Raw genomic sequence first — 20458 nt, forward strand, 5'->3', positions numbered from 1 at the left:
GCCCCAGTCACCAGGGAAGGCAGTGTTCTCTGGGGTCCTTCATTTTGTGGGGTTGGAAAGAGAGTGGGAGCCCACTGGGAATCTAACCCTTTTGACATTAAGGTCTCCATTTTTCCTAGTCCAAAAAACCATACCCCCTGACCTGCAGGAACAGCTGAAAAGCATAAAGACCTTGGCCAAAGAAGTTCGGCAGGAAAGAGCCCAAGTATGTAAGGGAGAGTGAACCTCCTTTGCCTTCTGGATGGGGTGGGTCAGAGCCCTTGTGCTTTGTGCTTGAGGGTGACAGAGTCCTTTTTCAGATCTGATTGGACCTTTGCCATCCCTCAGGTAGAAAGTGCACCCTGGGTGTTACTGTGTTTGTTTCCTGACCCTCAAAGCTATTAAGATACAGCTGAGTTAAGCAGGCTTGGCACTTTCTGGGGACAGAGGTCATTGCAAGGGGCTGCTAGGAATTCAGCATTCTCAATGCCAACGACTACATCCAGGAGGTAGATGGGTGGCTGGATGTCCAGAGAGGACCTAGATTTCATTAGGTAAAGATTAGAGAATTGAGAAGAGTGTGTGGGGGCTGCGGGATCACATGCAGGAAAGTGGGGGACAGGCCTACCTGACCTTCCCCTTCCGTTGGGTTTGCAGCTGAACAAGCTACAAAGAATCCTGGAGGGTGACAGTGACCGGGAAGCAGGGAAGGAGCTGAAGGCTAGTCAGCTGAGCCTGCAGCTGGGCATCATCAGGTGAGATGCCCCTACCCTGTGCACTGCAGTTCTGGTGTCCTGTGTTCCCAAGCCAGAAGGTGGTGGCAGCCTTCACTTTTCCTCCTGCTCTGACCTGACTGCTGTCTTTGACCTGGACCATACCTAGTCTTCAGGTTGCCAGACCTAGTTCAAGGAACTGGTACAAGTTCCCCAGGTTCCTAAAACAGCTCATTAGCAGGTCTAAGAAGAGCGCAAGGCTCTTTACACTGTCCCCAGGGAGATGCAGCTCAAGCTCCTCAGAGCTCCTCTTTGCAGGGCCCTGTATCACCGCCTTGAAGCCTTAGGCCAACACATGGGGCAGCCCCTGGAAAGAAGTAGGACCTGGGGCTCCCTAGACAGAGCCAGCCTCCTCTCATCCCCTGCGACCGGGGTGGCCAGGCTCGGTACTACTGGGCTCCGTTCTCTGGGCTGGCCCTGGAACTAGGTGGTCTCTTATGTATCCAGAGTCACCGTAGCTGACATTGAGAAGGAGCTGTCTGAGCTGCGGGAGAGTCAGGAACGAGGCAAGGCTGCCATGGAGAACTCCGTCTCGGAAGCCTCGCTTTACCTGCAGGACCAGGTGAGGAACTGGTGCTCCTCAGCTCCAGGGACCATGCACCCTTCTCAGAGTTGGCTATGGACAGTGGACAGGCCTGCCTTCTCACTCCTCAGAGACCAAGTTTTCAGGTCCCCCTTAGCATGTGTGGGGAGGTGACTGTGTCTAGGATTCAGCCTCCTCCCAATGCAAAACCGAAATGGGCCACAGGTGCACAGGCACGGGCATCCTGGAGCAAGGTGATGACGTGCTATACACCTCCCACTCATCTACTTTCCCTGTCCTTCTTTCATTATATAATTTACATATTATAAAATTGTCCTTTTAAAGTGAACAAGACAGTCGGGCACAGTAGCACATACCTCTAATACCTGGGCTCAGGAGGCTGAGGCAGGAAGGTCACAGGCTGGAGGCCAGTCTCAGCAGTTTAGCAAGAGCCTTAGAAACTTAGCAAGACCCTGTCTTAAAACTTGAAAAAATGGAGGAGCACCCCGGGGTTCCAGTACCAAAATAATAATGATAATAAAGTGAACCAGGTATTTTGTAATAACTCACAAGTTGTGCAACCTTGACAACAACCCAATTCCAAGATGTTTCATCACTGCCTAAAGAGGCTTTAATCCTGTTAGCAGTTTCTCTCCCACACCCCATGACCCCCGACACAAGCCCCAGGCCCTGACAACCATTCTTCTGCTTTCTGTCTTTTGGAAGTGTCTTCTTTTGGACATTCATTTCATAGAAACAGAATCTTGTGATAAATGGTCTTTTGCATCTGGCTTCTTTTTCTGAGTAGTGTTTTCAAGATCCATCCATGTTGCAGCACATATCAGTCCTTCACTCTTTATTACTCAGGACAATTTCACTTTGTGGCTATACAGCAGTTTATCTGTTCATCAGTTGAAGAACATTTGAGTTGTTTCCATCTTTTGGCAATTAGAACTAATGCTGCCATGAACATTCCTGTACAAGTTTTTAATGTGGAGATGTTCTAATTTCTCTTAGGAACATACCAAGAGTGGGATTGCTGGGTCATATGACAACTTTAATTATCATTTGAGGGACTGCCAGACTGTTTTCCAAAGTGGCCACAACATCTGACATTCCTCCTAGCAATGTTGAGAGGGTTCCACTTTCTCCCTGTCCTCACCAACACTTGTTATTTTCTTTCTTTTAATTTGAGCCATCCTAGAGAGTGTGAAGTGGTATCTCATTATGGTTTTGACTTACATTTTCTTGATGACTAATCATGCAGAGCACCTTAGCATGTGCTTTTTGACAATTGTATGCCTTGTTTTTTATCGATAAGGGATACAAATGTCTACTCAAATCCTTAGTCCATTTTTACATTGAATAATTTATCTTATTATTGTTGAGTTCCACGAGTTCTTTATATATTCTGGATACCAGGCTTATCTGGTATAGACTTGCAAACATTTTCTCCCACTCTGCAAGCTGTCTTTTCTTTTCTTTTCTTTTTTGTGGTGTTAGGGATGGAACCCAGGCCAGGCAAGAGCTCTCCCACCAAGCTACAACCCAGCCTCTCACTTTCTCAATAGTGAGTGTCTAGCTTTGAATCTTTTTTTTTTTTTTTAAAGAGAGAGTGAGAGAGAGAGAGAGAGAGAGAGAGAGAGAGAGAGAGAGAGAGAGAGAATTTTTAATATTTATTTTTTAGTTCTCGGCGGACACAACATCTTTGTTGGTATGTGGTGCTAAGGATGGAACCCGGGCCGCACGCATGCCAGGCGAGCGCGCTACTGCTTGAGCCACATCCCCGGCCCTAGCTTTGAATCTTGAATGACACTGTCCTTAGTTTTTCTAGTAAAGAGTATCTGACCTAGAGCAGTCCCCTGAGCACTCACAGAAGGACCACCTAAGGAAAGCCACTGGGCCCAGGGATTCCAGTCAGGAATCCCTGTGTGCCTTGAGCCATGTTGTGGTCTCTCTTCCCAGCTGTTGGTGCAGTGGCATGTAACATTTCAAGACTGAGCCAATTATCCCATGTGGGGCAGAGAGGGTACAAAGTCACCTGCTGGCCCAAAGTTCATGTCTGGTCTTGGTAACCAGCAGGGACCTCCCAGGCCACACTTTGGAAAGGAGCTTCCCCCTGGTTGGTCCTAGCTCCCTGTGCAGCCTCTCCTCTAGTCAAACCTTCCTCACATCCAGCCTCCAGCCCTCGGCCTTCCTGCCTGTCTTTTAGCCCCCTCCCCCTCTCTCATGCTGTCTTTGTTCTGGAATTCTCCTCCTGGATCTTCTTTACCCAGAGAGCTGCTTTATGTTCTTCAAGGCATCACTGAGATGCCCATTTTTCTGGGACTGTTCCTTTTCCCTTTGAGAGAATGACTCTGTCCCTTTGCATCCCAGAGGCCTGCTATGTGCTGGCCTCAGCCAAGGCCATTCAGTTGCAAGTCCTGTTTTTTCAAGCAAAAGGGAGACACATTGAGTATATACAGAGTTGGGAGGCGGGTATGTCCAGGCCACAGCAGGCAGTTTGGGGTGTTTCCCCATGTTTGGTTTTCTGCATACCTTTGTCTTTTTCCTCACCCATCCCTCTCAGCCTCCCCACCTCTCTTCCATTCTGTTCCCAAGCAACTTGTCTCTTACACATGGTTCCAAATGGCTGCCCTGAGCCCTGTAGTTTTTTTACTTTTCTGCCCACTACCAAATTGGGGGATGAGTGGATGGGGGTACAGGTTGGCCATGCCCCTTGCCCCTTTTTGAGTCAGGCAATGAGTTGAGGGTCTCTGGCCAATCCAGGTTGGTTGCTCTTAAATTGTGCTCTGCTTAGGCCCGGTCATTAGCAACAACAAGCTGGACAAGGGGCTGCAGAGGAGAGCAGCAGGGCCAGGCCAAGCAGCTGTCCCTGGAAGGGGCTTATACCCCTGACCCTGAGAGAGCCCTGCAGCACTGTCTTCACTGTCCCATCCCTTTACTGTCAGTTATGCACATACTTGGTGGGACAGAGCATGGGCAAGCCCACCATTCACACCCCTAGTCCCCCAAGCAACCTGGCTGTCATCAGAGTGCTGTGAGTGTCTATGGATCACTTTAGGGTTTAGCCAGAGCAGCTCAATGGGCTGACTGGAGAAAGGTCCAGAAACCTCCTACCTGCAAATGCTTTATTCAATTGAATTTTTACTTTTGGTGGTACAGGGGGTTGAACCAGGGGCACTCTACCACTGCATTATATTCCCAGCCCTTTTTATTATTTTATTTTATTTTTTAGTTTTCGGCGGACACAACATCTTTTGTTTGTATGTGGTGCTGGGGATCGAACCTGGGCCGCACACATGCCAGGCGAGTGCACTACCGCTTGAGCCACATCCCCAGCCCCTATTCCCAGCCCTTTTAAAAAATACTTCATCTTGGGGGCTGGGGTCATGGCTCAGCAGTAGAGTGCTCGCCTAGCACATGTGAGGCCCTGGGTTAAACTCTCAGTACCACATAAAAATAAATAAGATAAAGGTATTGTGTGCAACTACAACTAAAAAATAAAATATAAAAAAATAATAAAAAAATTTTCATCTTGAGACAGGTCTCACTAAGTTGCTGAGACTAGCCTCAAACTTGCAATCCTCCTTCCTCTGCTCCTGAGTCCCTAGTATGACAGATGTGGCCACAACATCCGGCCACCAGTGCTTTATGCGGCGTTCAGGCTGACCCCAAGGAGAGCACTGTTCACTGGTTGACCAACAGAGAGGGGGTGCCTACTACCCTCTATACATTCTGCAAGGCACCAAAGGGTGGTGACTGCCCTCTCAGTCAGGAAGAGGCAGGAAGCATCTCACTAGCATTGGTGGTCTGGGCAGAATATGGCTGAGACTGCCTCTGCCCTCTCCCATGTCTCTCCTTCACCCAGTTAGACAAGCTGAGGACAATCATCGAGAGTATGCTGGCCTCCTCTTCCACCCTGCTGTCCATAAGCATGACCCCACACAAGCCCTTGACTTACTTCACACCTGGCCGGATTGACCCCAATGCTACCTGTCCGGCCTGCAGCCTGGACCTGGGCCATCAGGTCAGCACACTCGTACAGCGCTATGAGCAGCTCCAGGACATAGTCAGCAACCTGGCTGCCTCCCGGCCTTCCAAGAAGGCCAAGCTCCAGAGCCAGGTGAGTCTCTGCTTGCCTCCCTCCCAGTGCCCTGGAGGCCCTGCAGAGTGTCAGCTGACAGCTCTCCCCAAGAAGGGGAGCTTCAGGCTTGAGATCATCTTTAGCCAGATCCTACAAAATTCCCTGATCCTTCCACAGGGTCACAGCGTGAGTAGCTGTGAGTCAGCTCTGGGGACAGGAGACTGAGAAGAGCTGGTTCAGTGGGCAGGGTGGTCCTGGCTGGTCAAGGGTAGAGCAGTGCCATGTGTGTGCACACCTGAGCAGACAGCCACTCCCCTGGCATGCCCATCTTCCCAATTCCTTCCAGATTTCTCTCCACAAGTCCTGCTCCTGGACTCAGGAATTCATATTTGGATCCTGAATCCAAGATCAGGGAAGGTGGGGAGAGACTACAGCCACTGGAGCTAGACCTAGTGAAGTGCTGCTGTAGGACCTGGAGATCTCTCTCTAGAAGCAGCTCAAGAGCAGCACATGCTCCTGAGCCTCAGTCACCTCTGCTGATCACTGTACTTGGCCCAGCAGCTCCTCGTCCTGTGGCAGGGGACACAGGGAGGACTCTTTGAGGCTGCTGGGTGGCCCTACACCTTGGGGCAAATCCATGAGAATGTAGAGGATTGCTGTCCCTGTCTGGCTGAGGACCCAACTGTTGGTGGGAAACTGAATGTCACTGTGTAAAATGGACATGGATCTGAAGTGAGCTTCCTTATTGGGTGGTGAAGGGCCACCCAGCAGCCTCAGAGAGTCCTCCCCGTGCCCCCTGCCACAGGACGAGGAGCTGCTGGGCCAAGTACAGAACGCCATCCTGCAGGTGCTGGGTGACTGCGAGAAGCTAAACATCACTACTAGCAACCTCATCGAGGACCATCAGCAGAAGCAGAAGGACATTGACGTGAGCAGCTGGGACAAGGCTGAGGCCCACACCACCCACCCCTGCTGCTCAGCTGCTGGTTCTTTATTTCTCACTTTCTGGGCCTCCAGATGCTGTACCAGAGCCTGGAAAAGCTCGAGAAGGAAAAGGCCAACAGGGAGCACTTGGAGATGGAGATCCATGTGGTAAGCACCAGTTCCCAGGGGCCCTCTGCCCTAGGGTGGTCTTGCTGGCCAGAGGGGTGAGGGGCTGGTGGTGTAGGGCATGGAGATGTGGGCTCTTGGAAAACTGTGCTTCAGGGGTTGACATGGGGGGGATGGGCCCTGTCATGGCCCTCTCCCAAGTGGGGCCTCCCCTACTCTTCATGCAGAAAGCAGACAAGAGTGCCCTAGCAGCCAAAGTGAGCCGTGTCCAGTTTGATGCCACCACAGAGCAGCTGACCCACATGATGCAGGAGCTGGTAGCCAAGATGACTGGGCAGGAGCAAGACTGGCAGAAAATGTTAGACAAACTCTTGGTACAGATGGACAGCAAGGTGAGTGCAGGAAAGCCTGCAGGATGGGTGGGGCTTCCACTGCCCTCAAGGCTAGACCCCCATCTACTGCCTTGGTCTCACCTGGAACCCACCCCCACCCAGCTGGACCGCCTGGAGCTAGACCCTGTGAAGCAGCTGCTGGAGGATCGGTGGAGATCACTGCGGAAGCAGCTCAAAGAGCGCCCTCCACTCTACCAGGCAGATGAGGCAGCTGCCATGAGGAGGTGAGGCCCGGAGATAGCTGGGAAGTGGCATACCTTGCTGGGAGGGCAGGTGGTGGGCTGGGGATCCCCAACAAACTGAATCTTCCAGAGATGTCCCATTGTTGGAGGGACAAATTTTAGAGCTGGAAGAAGTCTTCTAGCTCAGACCCCTTCAGATGACCACAGAGAAAGGGAGTTGGGAGATGCTAAGACTCCCTGGTGAGGTGTGTTGCGCTGGGCCCTTGGGACAGGGAGAGGTCTGTAGTCTCAGAATTGAGATGTTTCTTGGGGACCTGGGTGGCAGTAGCCTTGAAGCCCAGGATTACCATTCTTGGCCACCAGAGGGGCCCCAAGGCCTATGAAGAGCACCCTTGGGACCCTGCTGACTTTGAGTAAGGATGGCAGGTGCAGGCCGTGTGCGTGGAAGCAGGCATGTGCGAAAGCAGGGCCACCCTACTGAGCCTCCTGCCAGCCTGGATTGTGGGCAGCCAACCCCTCTGAGCTCTCCCCCTCTGTGCACCTCACTCCCAACAGGCAGCTCTTGGCTCATTTCCACTGCCTCTCATGTGACCGGCCTCTGGAGACAGCTGTGACTGGACAGTGAGTGCTCACACCTGGCCCAGGGCAGCTGGTGACCATGGTGGGGTGGCATACAGGGCTTCACTTTCTCCATCTGCCTACCTCACCTCTTATCTTTTCCTTCAGTCTCCTGGGCCTACTTCCTACCCTGCACCTTCTCAGGTCTGGCTAGCCTGGGGTGGTTAGGAAGGTCCTTTAGGCAGATGAAATATGGGAGTGGTAGGTGGATCCAGTGATGGAATGTCCAAATCTGAGCCCCCCTACCTCTGTGTCCCTGTCCAGAATGATCCCCCTGATTCCTATGAGTCCTGGCCTGCCAGCACACCGGTCCATTCGCCCCTACACAATATTCGAGCTGGAGCAGGTCCGCCAGCAGAGCCGCAAGTATGGGGCAGTGGAGTCCTGGGCAGGATGAGTGGGAGGGTGGGGTAGAGAAGGCTCCAGAGGGTGCCCTGGGGCACTGTACAGGGCCTGAGGTGAGAACCTGCCACCAGTCGGGTTCTGAACTACCTGCTAGCCCTCCTGCTCTCTCCCCTTTGACTTATTTATACTTTAGCCTCTGGGGAAAACCTTTCTGGGCAAGTGTGGCCCCTCAGGGGTGCCTTGGAGAGGGCTGATGCCCTGGGACCAAGCTGCCCCAAACCTGTAGGCCTCAAGCCTTTCAAGGGTGCTAGCTCCGCCCGCACAGGGTTTTGCAGAATAAAGGCCTATGGTGTAAGGAAGTACTTACGCCAAGTATAGGAATGGAGGATGTGGGGCTCTGTCCGTCTTGAGCTGACCACCCTCCCTTCCACCTGGGCCCCACAGCCTCAAGCTAGGCAGCACTTTCTGTCGGGGTGACCTGTCACCGATGGAGCGGAGTGCAGGGCGCCTGCGCACTATGCACTCCAAGATGCTGATGGACATTGAGAAGGTGCAGATCCACTTTGGAGGCTCTGTGAAGGCTAGCAGTCAGATGATCCACGAGCTGCTGCAGGCCCAGGGCCTCACTTCCCCTTGCTACAAACGGTAGGGGACAGAGTTCAGGTGACCATGCCTGGTTTATGCCCACCCCACAACCATGTGAACAAATGCCTCACTCCACTGTGGTAAAGGGGAAGGTGTGTAAAAACATGTGTGCGTGAACATGCTTGTGTGTATGTGTGGTGACCTCAAGGTTGCTGTGCTCACTCACCCACCTGTCCCTGGCCCCTTACTCCTGCCCTGACTCCTGGGGACTCCCTCAAGAGAGCTGCCTCTGTGTCTCTGGCTAGCCCCATCATAGGTGTGTCCCAGGTCACACTCTTGGTAGCTCTCAGTGACTCCATGCTGTCTGCATCACAGGGTGCCAGATGCGATGGTGGGTTACACCTACTCCACTGTGCCCCGGCGCTGTGGAGGAAGCCACACCCTCACCTACCCCTACCGCCGTAGCCGCCAGCAGCACCTGTCCCAGGGCCCGTATGCTCCTGAGGAGATCCAGATAGCCATGAAGGTCTGGGCCCTACCAGGGAGCCTCAGGGAGGAAGGTCCTGACATGCCCCAGATTCCAAGTCATTCTGGAAAAACAACCTGAAGTCACCTCCTGTGCCCCTTGCCTTGGGGCGGTTTCTTAATCAGACCCAATTCAAGCCCCTTCTTTACATCCTGCCTTGGGTAAAAGATTGCCACTCCAGCTCTGCCAGCAGGCACTGCCACCGCAGGGCCTGAGAACCACGTGCTTTCCACTTCCTCCCACCTTGTCACTGCCCTGGTGCAGCCCAGGGTCCACAGGGAGAGTTGTAAACACTGTTTGGTACCAGGAGTCAGAACAGTGCTCTGTACCCCAGGCCTTCACAGGGGCAGGAGCAGAGGGAAAGGTCTAGGTGTCATAGTGGTAACAGACTATTTGCCTCTACAGCATGACGAGGTGGATATCTTGGGCCTAGATGGACATATTTACAAGGGACGGATGGATACGAGACTGCCAGGCATCCTGAACAAAGACAGTGAGTATGCAGGTAGCCCAGGGTCCTTACTTGAGTCCTAAGGGACCATCCATCTCCTGGAAGGTTGAGCATGCCTTGGGCTACCAGACTGTGGGTGCCACCTTCTTCATTTCCCTGCCTCCAGATGTTCAGGTCTCTCCAAAAGCCCCAGGTAAGTACTTACGGATAGAAGATAGCTTTCCTGCCTCAGCCGATCACCCAGCAGGTGGTGGCCCCATCTTTTCTTGCTAGTCTTCTCCTGTCACCACTGCTGAGCTGACCCACCTCAGGCTGCTCCCATCAACACAGCCAAGCTGTACCGGTCCCTTCTTTAAAACCCTGCAAGACGCCATCCCTTAGTGATCTCCCATGACCCTGAAGGCTGGCTTCCAGTTCCCCGTATCTGAATCAGGCTGTTTACCACTTCCCATTGTGCCTAATTTTAACCCTTCGAGCACCTAGAACTCACCACACCTGGCACATAGCTTATGTGTGTAGTTTTTCAGAGAATGAGTGAGTGTAGAAGAATGGACAGATAGAGGATGCATAGATGGATGGTGGGTGGAAAGAGCAATGGTCAAGAGCTGGGTGAGCGGGGGGGGGGGGGGGGGCGGTGGTAGGTGGATGGGTGGGCATGTGAATAAGTGAAGTCCCTGTAAAGGGTGAAGGGGCAGATCTACAAATTCTGACCATTCCGCTGAGGCTGGCTGTGACCTGCAGCCTACATCCATCTCCCCATGTGCCTGGGTCTGTCTCAGAAAAGACTCTTCCCTCCACTGCCCTCTGCAGCCTCAGGAGTGTCAAAGCACAAGACCAAGCAGCCCCGGCCCCACCTGCTCAGGCATCAGGCCCTGGGTAACATTGGACAGCTGCCCTCCCGGCCTCAGAGCACCCACCTATTGGCTGGCAACAACTCAGGTAGCTTTCTTCTGGATGAGGTGTCCTTCCATATGGCTTGAACACTGTCCTCTGGTCTCTCCTTCCTGCCCCACCACCCCCTTATTCAGCTAGTTTATACCTTTGTTTCCCTGAAGAGAGGAACGGCTGGGAGCTGAAGGGTAGGATGGGAAGGAAAAGAGAAAGTCAATTACTGAGTGCTTGGCATGTGCCAGGTCTATGGGATGGATACTACTGCTATTCCTGATTCATACAAGAGGACACAGGTTTCTCTGGCTTAAGTCCAGTCCTTCCCTTCTCACATAACAGGATTCTCTTTGAGCTGCTGCTTATGGGATCCAAGCATGGGACCATGATCAGGCCCCAAGGGACCCCTCACTCTGGTGTTGCCTGGAGGTATTCCTCCCACCCCCAGGCCTGGAAAGCCCCCACAGCCCCTGGTCTCATCTAAGGAGCTAGATCACATCTTAAGGTCAGGGAGCAAAGGGCCTCAAGGTTAGCCATACAAGGGCCTGGGTCCCTTGCTAGGATCCTGGGGCCAAAAGGCTTGATCAATACCAGGTAACTATTCAGGTCTCTCCCCTCTGCAGACCTAGGTTTTCTCATCTGTCATCAAGGGGGTGGGGTGCTGGATGCATGCTTCTTAGAGTTAGGGCCCCTGTGAGATTGTCACAAAGGTGTCAACCTTCCATTTATCAAATACTCAGGTACCCTCAGTACCTAGTAAATCTGTAGGAGGTTCAAGGATTCCCCTGACACCCACACACCATCCCCATCCCCAGCTTGAGGGCTCAAATCCTCTGTGCTCTGTAACACCCTTCCATTCCCACATTCAGTGAGTGCCTGTGACAAAGGAAGAAGGGAAAACAGAAGAGAAAGCTTTGTTGGTAATGATGCCTCGCCTTCACTGGGGATGCCTTCCTGTCCAGGCAGCATTTAGGAGTTTTTATACATACCATTTTAATCCACACACCAATACTAAGGGGTAGGGACCATTTTTAGTCCCAGTTACAGCTGAGAATACCAAGGCGCAGAGAAGTCTTAGGAAACATTCCTGTGCCTTTATGATCTGTGTGATGTTGCCTAAACAGTCCTGTATTAACATTACCAAAGAGGCAGACTTTTGGCCCCAACAAGAGGGCATGTTTACTGACTAACTTTCCTTCACAGGGATTATAAAGGAGCCCCAACTGCTCCAGCACTCCTAAGTACTCTGCATACTCCAATCCCACCAGCCTGGCCAATGGGGCCATGCTTGACTTCCTGTGCTTTGGGTGAGCTGAGTGGGCCTTAGTGGGTATGGGATACATGGTAGAGCCATCTATGCCCTCCTGTCTTGCAGTTTCTTCGAGGCAACATCTCTCCCAGTCAGATATGGCCCATCCACCCAGCCCCACTGAGATGGAACACCTGCAGGACAACGGTTCAGGACCAGAAATGCACATGGACATACCTCCTGAGGAGGAGCTAGAGGAGCCCACTCGGGGACCACGGTCCACCACTGCTCCCTGAATAGAGCTTTAAGTAAATGTTTAAGAAGAGGCTTATATTGGAGAAGGCTTCTCTGTCAGTCCTGCCTCCGGAAGATGGAGTGGGAAGGCAGTGCCTGCTGCTGGCCAGGCAGCCCCAGGTACCCCCAGGGTCCTCAGTCTGAGAATTAGACCTCCAGTCCACCACACAGATGAAGCTGTTCTGAGCGTGCCGGGGCTCCTGGAGGGCTTCACCGTTGAATTCAGGGCAGCCTGGGTTGGGCCTCCTCTCACACCCATCAGCCAGCCCTACCTTCTGATGTGGAGGACTGGCCCAGGACACTGGATAGGCCTGGACCCATGGTGTGGATGTGCTAACCGTATCTTGGAGTAGAGGGCAGAGCTGCTTGCTACTACCCTGCTGCCAGCTCAGGGCAGCTCCTGGGTCCTCACACAGGTCCCAGTGAAGCAATGCCATGAACCAGAAGCAAAAACCCACAGCCCCTGGGAAGGTTACCATGCTCTGCTGTCTGCCCTTGAGTGGGCCACACAGCCAGCCACAGCCTGAAGGCCAACCCCTGGCAGAAGGGCTGAGTAGAAGCTTCCCTGGCCAATGCCTGGGAAGATGGAGAGCAGGGGTTCAAGGGGCATGGCTTGCATTTTGTGCAAGGCTGAGCCTTCAACCTGCTCCAGGCGGCTGCTTGGCCCATTTGGTCACCTCCTCACTAAGCCCAAATCTATAAACCTATGGAAAAAATGCACCGCTATTGGTGGGAAGGTACGGAGGAGTACTGTGTGATTGAGCCAGCAGCAGCTGCCAGGAACAAGCCCCCAATTGAACCTCCTGAACTTGGGTCACTGGCTGAATTCTGGGGTCCCCCAGGAGACAGGCAAGCTGGGGACAAAGAAGGCCTGAATCATCAAAGCAGTTTCTACCTGAGGTCTTTTCCCACATCAGAGGGAACCAAATGCCCAGAGTGGAGGATGGGGCTCTCCCCACCCCCAGTTCCCACCATCCCTCACATGGGAAAGGGATGTCTCGGGTAAGAGGCTCATTTGGGGGTGTGAGAAGAGGGGGCGAATCACACAGGAAAGAGAGACAGGAAATGGCCCAGAAATAGGTTTCTCACCCCTGGCCTGGTGTGGGCAAAAGTGGGCTTGGTGGGGGATGCTGTGGGAGGTGGGATGCACCCTGAGGGTGGTTCCCTGCTTCCTGATCCCAAGTATCTTTAAGTAATCACATAATGCTCATGGCTGGGTGGGAAGAAGAGCTGCTTGGACAGTGGGCACCCCAGGCCAATACCCTTTTCTCTGTACACAGGAGGCAGCGCCAGGTCATCCCTTCCCCCTTGGCTCCTATTTCTCTCACTAAAGCCCCACCCTGGCAGTGAAATGCCAGAAGGTCAGCTCAGTTTCCCTGGTCTAGAAGCCAAATTCACAGGCTTGGCAGGGAGGGGCAGGTCAGCTCTCCTCACCCACAGAGGACAGGAGTCACATTCCCTGAGTTGCTGGGGCTGGCCCCCACCATTCCACACCTGGGCATGGCCGCTCCACCCTCTCCCAGGCTGGCACACACCTGAGTGCACACCAGCCCCGGTCCCAGCAGCCTCTAGGGGTGTCACAGCCTGAAAGCCCACGTTCCTTCCAGGGGCTTCCCCTGCTAGCCTGGGAAAGCACAGGTGGGCAGGGGCAGAGCTGAGGCTGGGAGGAGTCTCAGGGGTTTCCAATCAGGAAACAAAACTGAAAGGACAAACCCAGCTTTCACGTGCAGTAGACAGGGCAGCTGGGCTCACTGTTCCACTCCACTAAAGGAGGGGGTGCCCCCAATCAGGGTGAGAAGATGCAAAAAGGCCCAGAGGCAAGATGGTTAACAACCTGGCTGGGGCCCTTAAGTTTCACTTCACTTTAGGCCAAAACCTCCAGCCCCCAGCCCAGCAGTTCTGCCTTTCAATAGCCCTTGGTCCCGCTCAAGCCACAGGAAGGAGTAATGCTCAAGGCAGGGCTGCCCCTACCATTGCTGGTACTGGCTGCCACATGGTGGTTGTCCATGGCCCCAGGAGGAATTCCAACCATGTGGCAGGTCACTCACTCTCAGCCTGTCTCACTCACCTGAACATGTACTGGAGGACAGCCAATGCTGCCCATTCTAATACCTGGAGGACTGCAGCGCAGGTGGAGGAAATGGAAGCAAGTGTCTCCAGGAACCCACCCACTCTCTGGCTCCAACAGCTATGGAGTCATACAAATACATACTCATTGACACACCTCCCCAAGGGAGGCTGAGGGTAGGAACAGTAAGATGGTCCCAACTGGAAGATGCAGGGAGTGCCCAGGGCAAAGCAGCATTTGGGAGGATACCAACTTTCCTAGCATCAAAAAGAATTGGTTTCCAGGGCCAGCCCTGTGGTGCACACCTGTAAGCCCAGCTCCTTGGGATGCTGAGGAAGGGGATAGGCATGCATGCAGCTCAGTGATAAAGCTGTGCTCAATCCCCAGTGGGGTTGGGGGTGGATGGCTTCCCTCCAGGCTCAAGGGTTCTGCTGTTCCCAGCTATAGACAAGGACCAAGTCTTGCAACATCGAAGTCAGACTTGTCCCTACTTTTGCTTGTACTATCAATTCCCCCATGCAGATGCCATCCAGAAAGAACAGCCAAATTCAATGGGGCCCCTCCCCCGACCATAGCACAACCAGAGTCCCCACAATTCTCTTCCCAAAGGCATAGCTTCTACCCAGGAAAATAAAGGCACTGCAAAGCAGGGAAGTTAAGTCTTTTTACGTTTTTAAATTAAAATTCACTCTGGTGAGATGAGATTTTGACTCAGGAACTCCACCCAAAGGTGAGCTCCTCCAACCCTGGACTCACATGGGGAAAGCTTAGGTGACCAGAGGACAGTCAGGGATGGGACAGTTAGGTCCCCCACTGGGCAGAGCCTGGCCTTCCAAGCCAGCTCTTAAGTCCTATAAGCCTTTCATACCCAGCTGGAGATAGAGTGACAACAGCTAAAAGTCACCAGAGTGGCCACGAAACAAGGGTGGCAGAGGAGATGAGGAAGAATCAAGAGCATGGCAGTGTTGGGGCTAGGGGGCAGGGAGAGCCCCGTGATGCCAAGAAGGCCCTTCTGGGACCTCTCCTGCAGCTGCTAGGTAGCTGTCCCCAGGATGGGAAGAGTTGGGATCTTCTTCCTGATGGCAGGTATGAATTCTGAGTGAAGGCAGCTCACATCCGACTGCAAAGGACATTCCACCCGACTTTGAAAGACCCCTTTGCCCAGAGACTGGACCGGGGGGAAGAGCTGCTGGCCAGGGAAGGATTCTCGTGGCTCTTCCCCTCTGACTCCGCACCTCAGGTGTATCCACCTCATGCTCACATACATTAGTTATATTTATATATTCATATATATTATAGTTATATATTAAAAAGAGAAAAAAACTTGCCCAAAGAGAAACTCCTGAGGGACCCAAGTGGCCCAGGAAGTTTACTGTCCCCCCACCCACAAAAATTCTTTTATAAAATCTTCCAGTGCGACCTTCAGGAAACCCCAAACCTCCCCAGCTCCCCCCTCCCTGACCCTCTTGTGTCCCCACAACCCCAGACTGCCCCCCACTCCAGCCCAGCACTTGGAGGCATCCAGTCTCATCTCTGGCCATCCATCGCTGCCATGGCTTTCTGCTGGGCGCCCCCTTGCTGTGCTCCAGGGGGCCACGTGGGCTGTGGGCAGTGGAGGTGGTGGAAAGAGGTTGGGGAGGAGGGCGGGATCCAGTGAGCCTGGTGGCTGGGAGGGGAGGAGGCCCAGAAAGGACTGAAGTTTGCAGGGGGTGAGCAGGCCACCGCAGTCATGGGGCTGTTGCTGCTCTGCAGGCCCTCGGAGGCACGGAGCTTGGAGAACATGGCCAGTGCATCGGGGAAGTTGGGCGGTGTGGCAGGTGTGTTGCTGGGAGTACACATCTGCAGGGAGAGAAGAAGGTGTGGGGAGGGCTGCCTGCAGGGTCCCAGAGCCCTTTACTCCCATCGCTCAGCCCACAGCTTCAACAGGATTGAAGCACCCTCTCTCTCCTCCAGAGTCAATAAAAACAAAAAACCAGGGCAAACACATAAATCTCGCCAAAGCCAAAGGGTCATCCTTGGAAATGACACCAAGGGTATCAGAAAAATCAGCCGGCTCCCTCCATCACCCATCCTCAAGATGTTCCCAGGGTGCTGGGTAAGAAAGAACAGCCAGCTACAGAAAAGCTACTCTCGTGTTGAGTTTATTCCACATTCTCAGTCAAAAAACCCTGGAGCCCTCACCTCCAAGATCTTACTTCTCACAAGGAGGCCTGGTTGGCTGAACTCTTTCCATATTGTAAACAAGTAAACAGGCTCAGAGGTCAAGTCATGACAGAAAATGCACTCAAAAGCAGGGTGCAGTTGAGAAGGCCTGGTCCAGGCTCCCAGGTCTGTAGGCTCAAGGTCCTTAACTGTGGGAAGGCCACACTCTGCTGGGCCAGAGCTTCCCAGTGCAGCATCCAGATTTGGACTCCCTAAGTCTGGAGTCTCCAGCCTCATTACCTGCCTGTCCTTGCCCAGAGGCTTGGCAGCTGGGTCTAAACAGCCCCTCCCAGTACTCTTATGGGGGTAATTCCAAACAGTCCAACAAGAGCAGTCTTCTGCCACTGCCCTTGGGGCAGGGAACAAGCAGCCCAAAAAACAAAACCTACACAAACTGGGCTGACCTCAAAGTTGTTTCTCCCTTTCCCAGGAAGCCATGGGAGTCCTTCTTTGAATTTCTCCTAATTTTAGTAACACTGGCCCCACCCCCAGGCACAGGGCTGAGGTGGGGGCAAGACTCTTGGACTTCACCATGAAGGAGGAAGGCTTGCAGCTCCACAGTTAAACATAAGGCAGAAACTGAGAGGGGGACCCCACCCCACCCTGGTCAGAGGCTGGTGCCACATCAGCTCCTAGGGGAACTCTGACCATTGTCTTCCCAGGGGCCCTCAGGGGAGACCAAAGAACTCAGCCAGAAGCCAGGCCCCACCCAGACATTTCCCTCCTCCCTCTCGGGATTCCCTGCCCCCCATCAGGGCTGAATTCTCCATAGCAGGAAACAATGAATGGGGGGTGGGGGTGGAGGCAAATTGCATCACAGCATCGTGACCCACTTCCCCAGTTCACCAAGTCAGTGGGGCCTATCTCCTCTAGCAGCCACCCTGCTCCAGAGAACAGCCCCATGGCTAACAGGGCCTGTGCCTGCCTGCCTGCCTGCCTAGGTGAGCTTGGGCAAGTTTCCGCACCTCTTTGAAGCTTCTCTCTGCTTTAGTAAAACCAGGGGCTTGGACCAGAGTACTAAAGCCCCCTCCCCAGGCTCTCCAGTGAACCCTGTGTCCTGTCACCCCTCCTCCCCCTTAGGTCAAAGTCGTCCTGCTTCCAGTCTCACTGACCTCCTTCATTATTATCTGGGGATCTTCCTCCAACTGTGGGAATCTATAAAACAATCCTATAAGGAATCTATAGAGCAATCATTTATAGATTACTCATGTCTTGGTAACTTCTGGTATTGCAATTCTGTGAACAGTCTCTGGTGTTTTTATTTCGCTTTTTCCTTTGATTTATTGTCTAAAAGAACTGCCAATTCTGAGGGCAAGGACTGACCGTCCTGATGAAGCCCCAGTACTTGTCACTGATGGATACACTGATTATAATGTCTATTACAAAACCTGCTGCCTCCCCTGAGGGAAGCTTCCAAAAGCCATTACAATCCCCCTGGGATTTGCAGACAAAGGGGAAGGCAAAACCAAACAGAACACAAGTCTTGGCCCTTTCCTCCAAGTATCCCAGGTCCTGGCCCTTCAGAATGGCAATGTTGAAGGCCCAGGGCATTTCAGAGTGACTACAAGTGGGAAGGAACAAATCTCAAGGCTCTTTTGAGAACCTGATAAAGGCAGGGAGCTCCCAGAGACTTCCACAGCTGGATGCAGAGGAGTATGTCCCCTGGAGATGAACCCCTCCTGGGCTTACTATGGTGGGGAGAGGGACTGCCACAGCCTTGCAGCCAGTACCCGTCTTCCATTGTACTTCCAATGCCTTTCTTCTGTGATTTAACGTCTGCATGAGCCACTCTAGGAGAAAAGCTAGTTTAAAAAGTCAAGGCAGACCCGTTTGTCCTCTGTGACTAGATGAAAACAGTAAAGGACAAGACACAGCAGAAGTTAGGAGCAGCCTATGCCCTGGAGAGAGCCATGGGCAAGGACACCCATGTGTAAAAAAAATGCCAAAAATGCACCCTGAAGCCACAGCAGCGTTGAGGAATAATGTTTTATAGTCCCCATCACTGAGCTCAATCCCTCCCACCCAATGGGCTAATAGGTAACCAGGGGTGGGGGTGAAGAACGGATATTCTGGGACTTCACAAAGCAAGGTACCCCCTGGCCAGGAGGGCAAAGGCTTCCTCCTGGGGCCAAGTTGGAAAGAAAACAAATCCAGCCCAGAACCACTTCTGTTTCCTGGACTGCAAGTCTCTGAACGTACTGATATTAAATGCAAATTCTTGGGCTTATCTTGGGTCAAAATCTGTTGTCCTCCTCACACTGGGTATCTCGCCTTGGGCTTTAGGGGGGTCAGCATACCTTGGGCTTTAGGAGGGCTAGCCGGCTTCCTGAGTGGGTGGATTTATCCCTTCCCCGTTTCCTGCAGCGCTGGGTGTGTGTGGAGGGGGAGGGGGCTGCGCTCAAAGCTCCCGGCTCCTCATTAGCACACGAATACCCCAAATCCCAGCGCCCGCCCGGGAAGGCCCGGGCGCTCCGGCCGCCTGGTGTCCCTCCAGCCCGCTCCCCGCCCCTGCCCGCCGGCTCCGGAGCCCCCGCTCGTCCTGGGGCCGTCACCCGCCCCTTCCCCTCAGGGCGCAGCGCCCCGCACCAGGCCTCAGGCCCGGGTCCCGCGGCCAGGAGGCGGATCCCGAGGTGCGGCGAGGCCGCGCCGGCCCCGAGCGCTCCTTCCAGGAAGACATTTTGGCTCTTTGTTTACATTCGCGGCGCGGCGCTCCCCGGCAACATGGCTGTCACCCGGCTGACAGCGCCCGCCGGGCCAGCCTCCCGCCGTCCTGCCGAGCGCGCCGCCCGGCCCCACCGGGCCGCGTCCGCGCCGCGACACTTACCATCTGGGGGTGATGGTGGCTGTTGGGAATGTTGGTTTCTTGGAAAAACGTGCTCAGGGCGGTCTGTAGACAAACACGGGGCAGAGCGGCATGAGCACGGCCCGGCCGGAGCGCAGGAGCCGCCGCCGGCCCTCCGCCCAGCCTCCCGGCCCGCGCCCGACCCCTGCCCCAAACCCGGCCTGTGCGGGGCGCCCTAGCCCCGGGGCCTAAGCGCAGAGCCTCCGCGTCCCCGCCCGGCCCGGGAACTGGGCCTAGGGCCCTCCGCACCCGGGGGACTGACTGGGCGCAGGCCCTCCGCGTCCCTGGGCCCGGCCCAGGCCAGACCCATTCCAAGGCCGTCACGAGCGGATCCCCCGCCCCCAGAGCCCCGACCGGCCCCGCGGAGAGGTCGCGCTCATCCAGAGGCCCGCGCGCACCTCGAACTGCCAGTGGGCCGCCTGCAGCAGCTGCTTCGCCTGGTCGGCCGCGCAGCCCGCGGCCAGCACGAACTGGTTGATCATGACCTGGTGCCGCAGCTCTTCCATGTTCACCGACATGGTGCGACCGGAGGCCCGGCAGCGTCGGCCGCGCGGATCCGGGGCTCGGCGGCCGCGGGGGCCGCAGCTCGGCTCGCGCTCGCCGCCGCCGCCGCCGCCGCCGCCGCCGCCGCCCGGCGAATGTTGTGGGTCGGCTCCCGCGGCCCGGCCGACACCACAAACAACAGCGCGGGGCGGGGCCGGGGTGTCCCAACGTTCGGGGGCCGCGAGCCGCCGCCGCTGATTGGCCGGCGTGCCGCTCCGCCGGCGTCCGACTCCCAGACAGACGTTCGATTCGAATCCTGCGGCCAGCCGGGCTGCACTGTTTCTCTTTTCACCCAGCCGCGCCCATTGGCGGAGCTCAGCGCCGTGGGGCTCCCCGGTATTGGCCGGCCGCTGTGTTTTGGCTTATCCTGGATGCTGGTTGGCTGAGGCCGGGCATCGGGGGCGGGGCTGTATGCACTGATTGGCCTCCAGTGAGCCTGTTCGAACTCAACTTGAAAACCTCGAGTGCCTGCTGATTGGCCGAGGCCCCTCTGTTTGCTGTTGTAGGCTTGGGGGTGGTGCGGCCAAGTTCATTCATTACTTCATTGAAACTGAACATGCTCAGCTGGAAAAGCAAGACAGAGTGGCTTTGACTCATTTCCTCTGAAAGATGTGGTCATCTCGAAAAACAGAATGATCAAAATAGAAAACAGACGGAACCTTGCAGCTGCTCAAGTCTCAAAGTCTTAAATGTTTAAAGTAACTTCCAAGCAGTCAATTCAAATTAAAAAAAAAAAAATCCTTTGAAATGTACCGCGTGAGGCCCAGGTTTCAGTCCCCAACACCAAAAAAAGAAAAGGGCAAGGGGTGTATAATGTACATATAGTAAAGCTATGTCACAGGTACAAGTCACAGACAAAAGGAA

The 20458-nt window shown here is 54.3% G+C and overlaps 2 protein-coding genes across 2 annotated transcripts in view; one reads left to right on the forward strand and one right to left on the reverse strand.

Moving 5' to 3' along the window:
* LOC101974577 (uncharacterized) overlaps positions 1-11976 on the forward strand; it is a 35274-nt gene extending 23298 nt beyond the window's left edge. Inside the window, exons 2-16 of the mRNA XM_078040981.1 lie at positions 120-205; positions 637-734; positions 1200-1314; positions 5147-5401; positions 6168-6290; positions 6380-6454; positions 6640-6804; positions 6907-7028; positions 7542-7607; positions 7869-7970; positions 8394-8594; positions 8910-9060; positions 9466-9553; positions 10322-10450; positions 11772-11976. Of these exons, the coding sequence (XP_077897107.1) occupies positions 120-205; positions 637-734; positions 1200-1314; positions 5147-5401; positions 6168-6290; positions 6380-6454; positions 6640-6804; positions 6907-7028; positions 7542-7607; positions 7869-7970; positions 8394-8594; positions 8910-9060; positions 9466-9553; positions 10322-10450; positions 11772-11941 (1946 nt within the window). The 3' untranslated portion in view covers positions 11942-11976. The remainder of the gene's footprint in view (positions 1-119; positions 206-636; positions 735-1199; positions 1315-5146; positions 5402-6167; positions 6291-6379; positions 6455-6639; positions 6805-6906; positions 7029-7541; positions 7608-7868; positions 7971-8393; positions 8595-8909; positions 9061-9465; positions 9554-10321; positions 10451-11771) is intronic.
* Positions 11977-15277: 3301 nt separating this feature from the next.
* Positions 15278-19676, reverse strand: Ubald2 (UBA like domain containing 2). The gene is made up of 3 exons (XM_078041626.1): positions 19450-19676; positions 19034-19096; positions 15278-15846 (listed from the first exon to the last, which is right to left on the reverse strand). The coding sequence occupies exons 1-3, from the start codon at positions 19567-19569 to the stop codon at positions 15535-15537; spliced, it is 495 nt and encodes a 164-aa protein (XP_077897752.1). The 5' UTR covers positions 19570-19676; the 3' UTR covers positions 15278-15534.
* Between the last annotated feature and the right edge of the window lie 782 nt (positions 19677-20458).

Source organism: Ictidomys tridecemlineatus, chromosome 3 (assembly GCF_052094955.1).
Source record: "Ictidomys tridecemlineatus isolate mIctTri1 chromosome 3, mIctTri1.hap1, whole genome shotgun sequence".
NCBI lineage: Eukaryota > Metazoa > Chordata > Mammalia > Rodentia > Sciuridae > Ictidomys > Ictidomys tridecemlineatus.